The following is a 10697-nucleotide window of genomic DNA, read 5'->3' on the forward strand; positions in this document are numbered from 1 at the left end:
CTATAATCCCAGCTACTTGGGAGGCTGAGGCAGGAGAATTGCTTGAACCCAGGAGGTGGATGTTGCAGTGAGCAGAGATCGCGCCACCGCACTCCAGCCTGGGTGACAGAGTAAGACTCCATCTCAAAAAAAAAAAAAAAAAAAAAAAAGAATTAGCAATATTAAATCTCAAGAATAAGGAAATCTACAGAGTCAGAAAGTAGATTAATCGTTGCCAGAGAATTGCGGGGAGGGAAGAACGGTGAATGACTACTAACAGATATGGGGTTTCTCTTTGGGGTAATAAAAATGTTCTGGAATTAGATAGTGGACATAGCTGTACCACTCTGTGCATACACTCAAAAACACCTTAAAATGGTGAATTTTATGGAGCCAGAGGATGAACAGTCAGTGAGAGTATGTGGTGTCATAGAAGACAAATTTAAAAAGCATTTCAAGGAGAGAGTAATCAATTATGTCAAAAGCTGTTGTGAAAGCACGTTGAGGATGGAGAAGAGACCACTGAATTTAACAATGTGTAAAATATTTGGTGAACTTGACTAGAAAAGTTTCTGTAGAGCAGTGAAATAAAAAGGCACCTGGCTTAAGAACCATGGAGCCAGAAATTAAGGCTTTTAAGTTAAACTGATCACTGAATTCAAAAGGGTGACTGAGCCACTTTTACCACATGTCACTTCAAATTTTTTTTTTTTTTTTTGAGACGGAGTCTCGCTCTGTCGCCCAGGCTGGAGTGCAGTGGCCGGATCTCAGCTCACTGCAAGCTCCGCCTCCTGGGTTTACGCCATTCTCCTGCCTCAGCCTCCCGAGTAGCTGGGACTACAGGTGCCTGCCACCTCGCCCGGCTAGTTTTTTGTATTTTTTTTAGTAGAGACGGGGTTTCACCGTGTTAGCCAGGATGGTCTCGATCTCCTGACCTCGTGATCCGCCCGTCTCGGCCTCCCAAAGTGCTGGGATTACAGGCTTGAGCCACCGCGCCCGGCCGTCACTTCAAATTTTAAAGCATAGGCATTAAACTCTCTGTGCCTGAGTCCCCATCTGTAAGAAGGGGGTTATATCGTTACCTGTCTACCTCACAGATAAACATAATACAAGTCTTTCCTCTACTGAATATGGCCTGTAGAGGAATGATCTATATTTTATTTACCTTTCTATCTTCCATAGCACCTGGCAAAGAGCTTTCAGTTGTTGAATTAAGGTAACATATAGGCACAACTTAAATCATAAAGCAGTACACAAATGTAAGCTATCATGAAAATCAAGTATTTCGATCTCATACATAAAATAAAGACAATGCCCTCTATTGAAATATGTTCAAATAACAGGACAAAATTTTTGTAACAAAAGGTTTTCCAGAATGTCCTTCCATATAGCTTGAAGGGCAACCTACCGATGAGGAACACGTCAAAAAGCTCACTGTCTGTCCCCTCTGGTTAAGTTATGATGATATGGTTACAGGAGATAATAAATCAGTTGATTGGAGAAAACAGGTAAGAATAGTTCTTTGAGGCCGGGCGTGGTGGCTCACGCCTGTAACCCCAGCACTGTGGGAGGCCGAGGGGGGCAGCTCACCTGAGGTCAGGAGTTCAGGACCAGCCTGACCAACATGGCGAAACCCCATCTCTACTAAAAATACAAAAATTAGCTGGGCATGGTGGCACAAGCCTGCAATCCCAGCTACTCAGGAGGCTGAGGCAGGAGAATGGCTTGAACCAAGGAGGCGGAGCTGAGATCCCAGCACTGCGCTCCAGCCTGAGCGACAGAGGGGCACTCTGTCTCAAAAAAAAAAAAAAAAAAAAAGTTCTTCGAAATTAAAAAAAACAAAAATTCACAAGAGTGGGCCACTTCCTGATAAACTCACTGTCTCCTCTGGTTAGGTTACGATGATATGGTTACAGGCGATAATAAATCAGTTGATTGGAGAAAACAGGTAAGAATAGTTCTTTGAAATTTAAAAAATAAATCACAAAATAACAAGAGTAGGCCACTTGCTGATAACCTCCTCCCATAGGTAAAATGAAAATGCAAACCCTGTTACAGTATTTAAAGAGATTCTCTCTGAGGTTGCAATATCACAGAGGAACATGTCTTACAAAACTCATAGATGCACAGAAGACCTCAATGATGCAATCACAAGCAATACTGATTACAGCTAAACTTATTTAACACACACACTTCTTTCAAAACATCTACACCATACCCTATGATCCAAAATAACTCTAAAACTAGTAGCTGTCATAAATGAATGGAACAGAAGGTTAACTCAGTTTTCTGGGCAACTTCTGAATAAGTTAATTATACGAACAAAATATTGACTTGCTAATTTTTATCTAAAAAGTTTTACTATGAGTGCTTACTTCAGCAGCACATATACCAAAATTAGAACTATATAGAGAGGATTAGCTAAATTAAGAGAAAAAGTTATATTACAAAATTGATGAATTTTTCACAAGTCTGTACACTTAAGAGGCTAAATTCATCATCAACAATAAAGTTAACGCAAACTATAAGCTAAGTGCATACAACAAATATGCACATTTATATTAGAAAACCTACTTCTTTAATGGAGCTGTTGTAATTCTGTTCAGAATTACAAAAATGGTAAATTCTAGGATTACGGGTAAAGAGAAGTGTCTTTCTGCAAAACATACTCTTGGCACAAACAAAATTGGAAAGCTCAACTTTCCCTTTTCCCTTCAACAACACGTCACCAATTCCTTTATTACCAAACTTCATTTTACAAAGCTTGAAACACGCACAGGACTAGACAGGTAACTCCTATATCAGGATAGATATATGATTTCCTCACAGGATAATTTGATAAAAGCAGTAATACTGGTTTTATTTTATTTTCAGACCATCTTTAAAACACCAAGAATAAAAACACTGAGGTTCTTACCAGTCACTTAATAAACAACCCCTTAGAAATGACAATTTAGGGTAAAGGTGCACCTACTAAACGTATGTAGACTGGTTGTTTAATTTGATCAGAGTGGTTCCATTACTTGTGAATCCGACAATAAACAAAAACAGCATTAAAAAAAACTTCTTACTCTTGGAGAATAAAAACAATCCAAGTCAGCAGGCATTTGCAGGCCATATTGACATGACCACTCTTGCTGTCTCCTGTATGCTTGCTTCCACACTGAAAGGGGTTTCCTAATGTATCATAACATTTATTACAGTCAGAATCTGCAGAAGTATTTAAGCATATTGATTCATGCCAAGCCTTCTGGGAAACATCTTGGCTCCTCCCTCTACCTCTTTAAGAGACCACCTTAGTGAAAGGGGGTGGCAGCTTTATGACATTAATGTGAAGGGCCACAAACTGAAACAACTGACTCACGTGTGGGAAGGGAAAAAAGGCGTAACAATAGTCTTTGATTGTGAGGAAGACAGCTTTCTCATTTGTACTTGAACTGCTATGTTGTATCTATTAATATGTGCAAGTAGTTTGTAACCTACAAATGGGTTTATCAAATATTATATATCGTTATTTAATAAAGGTCAGGATTTAAAGGTACAATGCAAATGTGTCTACGTCACATTGTTGATCTATATTTCATTTCTTCACATTAATGGTACAATTATTTACTATGGGCAAGACACTGTGTTAAGCCCTATAAATGTGTTTACTCTTTTTTTTTAAGACAGTCTCACCCTGTCGCTCAGGCTGGAGTGCAATGGCGCTATCTTGGCTCACTGCAACCTACGCCTCCCAGGTTCAAGCGATTCTCCTGCCTCAGCCTCCCGAGTAGCTGGGATTACAGGTGCGCACTACCACGCCCAGCTAATTTTTTGTATCTTTAATAGACGTGCCGTTTCACCATGTTGGCCAGGGCGGTCTTGAACTCCTGACCTCAGGTGATCCGCCCGCCTTGGCCTTCCAAAGTGCTGGGATTACAGGCGTGGGCTACCGCGTCCAGCCAAATTGTGTTTAATTTTCATACTAACTCCAAGGTAGACACTATTATCCCAATTTTCAAGTTAAGGAAACTGAGGCTCAATACTTGCACAAGAACACATAATTATTAAGAGACAGGGCCAGAATTGAAATCCAGGCATTCCTGGAGCTCAAGTCTGTGTTTTAACACATTACACTGCCACTGATAATCTGACACGAATATAACACTCAGATGATGTCAGTGTTGGACACGGGGCCACATTCCTTTTTATTTAAGGGTTAACTCAAAACACAAATTACATACTCACATTTGATTAATATGTTAGAACAAAGTGTGGAAATGAAGCCATAAAAACTACACAGAACAACTAAGTTTCATGAGTGAGGAAATAATTTTTTTTTTTTTTTTTTTTTTGAGACGGAGTCTCTCTCTGTCGCCCAGGCTGGAGTGCAGTGGCGCGATCTCGGCTCACTGCAAGCTCCGCCTCCCGGGTTCCCGCCATTCTCCTGCCTCAGCCTCCCGAGTAGCTGGGACTACAGGCACCTGCCACCACACCTGGCTAATTTTTTTTGTATTTTTAGTAGAGACAGGGTTTCACTGTGTTAGCCAGGATGGTCTCTATCTCCTGACCTCATGATCCGCCCGCCTCAGCCTCCCAAAGTGCTGGGATTACAGGCGTGAGCCACTGCGCCCAGCCGAGGAAATAAATATTTAAAGCAAAAACCTTTTTCAAAAAATTGCCCAAGCTGTTTTTGCTTTGAGCTAATTTCTATGAAGAAACATATAAAATGTAGTTTTATTTTGGCATCATGATTTTCTGTTTTTCTTTTTTTAAGACAAGGTCTGGCTCCGTCACCCAGGCTGGAGTGCAATGGCACAATCTCAGCTCCCTGCAACCTCTGCCCGCAGCTCAAGCCATCCTCTCACCTCAGTCTCCTAAATGGCTGGGACCACAGGTGCGTATCACCATGCCCAGCTAATTCTTGCTTTTTTGTTTTTTTGTAGAGATGGGGTTTCACCATTATTGTCCAGGCTGGTCTCAAGCTCGTGAGCTCAAGCAATCCACCCGCCTCAGCCTCCCAAAGTGCTGGGATTACAGGTATGAGCCACCACACTCAGTCAATTTTCATAACAACAATAAAAAGCAGTCTCTAGCAAGTTATAGATTTTTTTTTTTTGAGACAGAATCTCGCTCTGTCCCCCAGCCTGGAGTGCAGTGGCGCGATCCCAGCTCACTGCAAGCTCTGCCTCCCAGGTTCACGCCATTCTCCTGCCTCAGCCTCCCGAGTAGCTGGGACTACAGGCACCTGCCACCACACCTGGCTAATTTTTTGTATTTTTAGTAGAGACAGGGTGTCACTGTGTTAGCCAGGATGGTCTCTATCTCCCGACCTCATGATCCGCCCGCCTCAGCCTCCCAAAGTGCTGGGATTATAGGCGTGAGCCACCACGCCGGGACAAGTTATAGAATTTCAATCATGTCATCAGTAAACTATTAAAGTACTTTTAAAGTTCAGATGATAGACATGTCTCTATACTTGAGGTCTAATAAAGGCAACTCTTGCTTTGAAATGAACGCGAAATATTTCAGTCTCTTTTACCTCAACCTCAAATTTCTGCCTCTGAAATCTTCAGTTTCCTTCAAAGGCAGAAATCTGGGAAGCCGTCCTGACCCCTGATCCCCATCTCTAAGCATACTACATTGCTGGCTGCACTAGAACTGAAGGCACTAAAGTACAGAGTGCCATCACCCATTCTCTACCTGTATGTAGTAACTAATACTTCTAAAATTCATTACTGGACAGGCTGGTCAAGACAAAATTGTTTTCTGCAGGACACCAAGCAATCACTTACTTTTCTTTAACTAAAACCAAGATGAGTCTCCAAAACCAAGGGGAGCTTGGTGAAAGAACATGAAGCTGGACGATGACAGCAATATGTGCAGATTTTTTTTTTAACAATTAAGGTAATTTTTTAGCATCTACATTTTAAATAAGTTAAATTTTGGAATAACAAACTTCATCTTATTTTCAAGGTACAAAAGCCTGAGACACTTCCTCTGTGACATGGAGAAAACATCCTGCAAGGAGGAAAAGCTTCGGCAATAAAAATGATTACTACACATTGCGGTATCTTTTTTTTTTTTTTTTGAGATGGAGTCTTGCTCTGTCGCCTAGGCTGGAGTGCAGTGGTGTGATCTCAGCTCTCCGCAACCTCTGCCTCCCGGGTTCAAGCGATTTTCCTGCCTCAGCCTCCCGAGTAGCTGAGACTACAGGTGCACATCACTGTGCCTGGCTAATTTTTGTATTTTTCAGTAGAGACAGGGTTTCGCCATGTTTGTCAGGCTGATCTCTAACTCCTGACCTCAGGTGATTCACCCACCTCAGCCTCCCAAAGTGCTGGGATTACAGGCGTGAGCCACCGCGCCCGGCCCCACATTGCAAGGTAAACTTTTATGTTCAGGTAATGACCCGACAAATGAGGATCTTGCATTGGGCCCAACAAAACTGTATTAGTGCTTTTTAGACAATATGAATGCACATTTGCAGTGGATAAGCATTTAAGATAAGAGTCTCTCGGCCAGGCTCAGGGGCTCATGCCTGTAATCCCAACACCTTGGGAGGCCGAGGTGGACAGATCACTTGAGGTCAGGAGTTCAAGACCAGCCTGGCCAACATGGCAAAACTCCGTATCTACTAAAAGTACAAAAATTATCTGGGCGTGGCGGTGCACGTCTGTAATCCCACCTACTCAGGAGGCTAAGGTGGGAGAATGGCTTGAGCCCAGGAGACAGAGGTTGTAGTGAGCCAAGATCACACCACTGTACTCCAGCCTGGGCTACAGAGCAAGACTCTGAAAAGAGTCTCTCTTTAGTTTATTTCTCAAGTGTGCCTTTCTAGAGAGTAAATTTGATAATTTATTCAACAAATACTAAGTACTACTATATATCACTGTTTTAAGTGCTAATAGTGATAAATGTCTACAGCACATCTAAGAAATACAAATTCTGTAATAAAATTTTACTAAGAAATGATGGGTAAAGCTGGTCACGGTGGCTCACACCTGTAATCCCAGCACTTTGGGAGGCCGAGGAGGGCAGATCACATGAGGCCAGGAGTTTGAGACCAGCCTGGCCAACATGGCAAAACCCCATCTCTACCAAAAATATAAAAATTAACCAGGTGTGGGCCAGGTGTGGCGGCTCATGCCTGTAATCCCAGCACTTTGGGAGGCCGAGGCGGGCGGATCACAAGGTCAGGAGATCGAGACCATCCTGGCTAACACTGTGAAACCCCATCTCTACTAAAAATACAAAAAATCAGCCGGGTGTGGTGGTGAGCGCCTGTAGTACCAGCTACCGGGAGGCTGAGGCAGGAGAATGGCATGAACCTGGGAGGTAGAGGTTCCAGTGAGCTGAGATCGCGCCACTGCACTCCAGCCTGGGAGACAGAGGGAGACTCTGTCTCAAACAAACAAACAAAAAAGATTAACTAGGTGTGGTGGTGCACGCCTGTAATCCCAGCTACTCGGGTGGCTGAAGCATGAGAATCATTTGAACCCCGAGAATCATTTGAACCCTGGAGGCGGTGGCTGCAGTGAGCCAAGATGGCTCCACTGTGCTCCAGTGTGTGATAGAGCAAGACCTTGTCTCAAAAACAAAAAAAAAAAAAAAAAAAAAGAAAAGAGAAAGAAATAACGAGTGAAAACTGCAACATTTAATATTATTAGGAAAATGTAATGCAAACTCATGTACTTGGAACAGCACTTCAGAATATAAATTATATTACTTTGGGCAAAACACATAATTTCAGCAGCTTTTCCACTATCATAAAGAGGAGTGCAAAAAATACACAATAAATAGATACAATAAATAGATAAAAATTGTGACAAGGGTAGATCACATGAAAAAAGATAAGCCAAACAGAAATATGTTATGTCATTGAATTCGTATTGCCAATTTAGGTGCCAATTAGGTTGTGGTATGCCTGTGTGTCTATGAACAAAATACTCTTATTTCATTGGCCTACTAGACCAGTTCTTCCGTAAGTGCATTAAAGGAATGAAAAAGATGAATCTCAAATGATTTCACCACTTAGTTATAAATAAACTAGGACTAAATTTTCAAATCTGCTAACTAGAATGACTTTTCAACACTTAATATCTGTCTTATCTAGAGCTTACAGAGCCAAATTTCTAAAACTTAGGTCTGAATCAAAAATGAAAAATCAAGAAAACCCGAAAGATATGCACAAAAGGGCCTACCAAACAGTAAGCAATGACAAGTGATTAAAGCAAAAAGATCAAGTTGCTAAGTTATAAGGAAGTCGCTGTTCATCTGGACCTTAGCCCAGAACACAAAAATTTGGAGGAGAAACGGCTGGTGGTTTAAAGGGGACAGAGTTCTAAATTTGCTGCCTCATTCTTTTATCTGCAAAAGCTTCCTGATACTGAAATGGCCACAACCACACTGAAAAATCCAACAGGGCTCCAAAGCTCTCAGACAGGTGAAAATTCACTGTTAGAAAAACATGTAGAAAATAATACATTTAAGGCTAAGATCAGAAATTTTTTCTTTAGAACCCAATATTCTGCCAAAGGAGACAACCAAGCATTAAAAACAATTCTCAAAAATCTTTAACATAACTAAATAGAGAGCAAAATTATCTCTACTCTCCCGAATTTACGGCCCTTCCTTTGACAAAACGCATTTTTTTTTTCCTTCGGAGACTCAGTTCCTTTAAGAACCACCACCTGCCCATGGTGGGGTTTTTTTTTTCCCCTCTTAAGAAGGCATCTGCACTGCAGATTTCTGCATAAGGGGAGCTTGCCAGCCAGCTCCCACCAGCAGGCAGACGCGTATACAATGGAAACTAAAGGAGGTCTGCAGCTTCGCTCTTAGTCTTTCACAGAGATGGGAGAAGGGGACTCAACCAGCCCTCGCTTTGTCTGAATGTTCTCCCCCTCCCCCTTTCTGCAGTAAACACCCCCCTTTGTTATACTTCGATCAACAGTAGCCCACAGAAAACACGAAATCAAAACATGTTGATAGCTTAGCATGACTATTTTCTAGAATATAAGCGTCTGATTGCGTGTCCCCACCCCCACGCAACGCCAGGGAAGAGCAGGCTGTTGCAGATGCAGCCACGGATCCATCTTGGACCATCAGCAGCTCCCTCCCAAATCTTCCCTGAGCTATTCTCATCCCGCCTCCTTCTACCTCGGAGCCTCAGAAAAATCCGGCATTCATGGAGTCTAGCCGAAAACAGTAAAAACAAAACAAACAAACAAAAAACAATGGGCTACAATGCTTCCATTAAACTTCCTCATCTTCCCCATGGGCAGCCAAAAATATTTTGGAGGACTATCATGAATGCTTGATTATGTCAACACCTGTCTGCAAACCTGCAATGCAACCCTTTCACCACCATCCCCTCAAAAATCTAACAAATTGTTTCTGCCACCACCCACCTGCCCCTATCTAATCCTCCACTAAATCACCCCAGTTCACCATATGCATCGAGCAACTCTCCATTTTATCCCACGAGCTGGTATTTTTCCCCACCTGCCCAGTCTTGGCGTTAACGCCCACTGGACTGTCTCCCCGCCCCCAACCTGTTTCCCTCACACCCCGTTATTTCCTCACCGCCTGCACAACCTTACGTTCCCCTTCCCCTTTGCCCATTTTCCAAACGCTCGTCCCTGCGGGGCTGAAGCCGTCAGTAGTCGAGGGTAATTCTCCCTCCTCCCGCCTCGCCTCCTAATCCCCCCAGCCCTCAGGCCCACGCTCGCCCTCTTTCCCAAGGCGGGGGCTCCCCGCGCGCCTCACCCGCACAGGAGGAGCTGCAGCTCTTCGTCCCCAGGGCGGGGCAGGCTCCAGGGCTCCCGCCGCCGCCGGGCGCGGACGGCTCGGCTCCGGACGACGACGAGGAGATGGAAGGGGACTGAGTGGCCGCCGATGGCTCCGCCATAGCTACGCGAGCGAGGGTGGGAGAAGGGTGAATAGAGATACGGGGCGGGAGAGAGGGAGGGGAAATAGAATAATCCGGCAACTGGCTCGCTCAAGTCCCTTTACTCCGTCTGCTTCGAGGACAGACTCCGACTGACTGACTGACTCAGCCGAGCGCAGCGACAGGGCGGGAGCGCGAGCGCGCATGCGCACAAAGGGCCCCGAGCGGGTGCCTAGGCGCGCAGCGGCGCAGGGCGCAGGCGCAAGAACCGTTGATCGGCGCTCTTGCCGGGAAGGAGGGGCAAAGCCGGCCTCACGCGGCGCCTCGCGCGCCGCGGGGTGGGGAGCGTCCCTTGGGGACCAGACGCAAGGGGCGTACCCAAGCCCCAATCCCCGCCCACGACTGCGGCCGAATCCGGGAGCTGCGGGGTAGTATTCCCTCCTGCCTCTTTATGTGACTGTTTTAGGGTCGGCAGATTATGTATTTTAATGATAGAAATTTATCTGGGCTTCCATTATCTGGAAACTCTCTTTCCCCTACATTCCAGAGTCTATATCTTTTGTTTGATGCAGTCCCACCTGTGACTCCAATAAAAAGTGAAAACCAGAATGTAGAGTAGGCCCACTCTGCAAGGTGCTTTGTGAATCTCTCTGGCTGTGTCGTAATATCTCCTCACCGAGAGGCAGAGATGGCACGGCCCCCCATTTGGTAGGTGGAGAAAGATGCTATACAGAATGAAAAACGATTACTCATTCCAATCACATTGCAATGCAGTCGCAGAACCTGCTTCGTATTCTTATCTCGTTACTGTTGCCAGAGAAGGATCCACCTTGGGTCTTAAGGTTTT

The 10697-nt window shown here is 44.2% G+C and overlaps 1 protein-coding gene across 6 annotated transcripts in view; it reads right to left on the reverse strand.

The window, feature by feature from the left end:
- The window catches only part of RTN3 (reticulon 3), a 75743-nt gene extending 65555 nt beyond the window's left edge, over positions 1-10188 (reverse strand). For 4 of the 6 annotated variants that reach the window (XM_025355500.1, XM_025355499.1, XM_025355501.1 and 1 more), the window contains exon 1: positions 9730-10058. In XM_025355500.1, the coding sequence (XP_025211285.1) occupies positions 9730-9871 (142 nt within the window). In that variant the 5' untranslated portion in view covers positions 9872-10058. Of the gene's footprint in view, positions 1-9729 lie in introns of all 6 variants that reach the window. The other 2 variants (XM_025355502.1, XM_025355503.1) reach the window with 1 other exon arrangement.
- Between the last annotated feature and the right edge of the window lie 509 nt (positions 10189-10697).

Source organism: Theropithecus gelada, chromosome 14, assembly GCF_003255815.1.
Source record: "Theropithecus gelada isolate Dixy chromosome 14, Tgel_1.0, whole genome shotgun sequence".
Taxonomy (NCBI): Eukaryota; Metazoa; Chordata; class Mammalia; order Primates; family Cercopithecidae; genus Theropithecus; species Theropithecus gelada.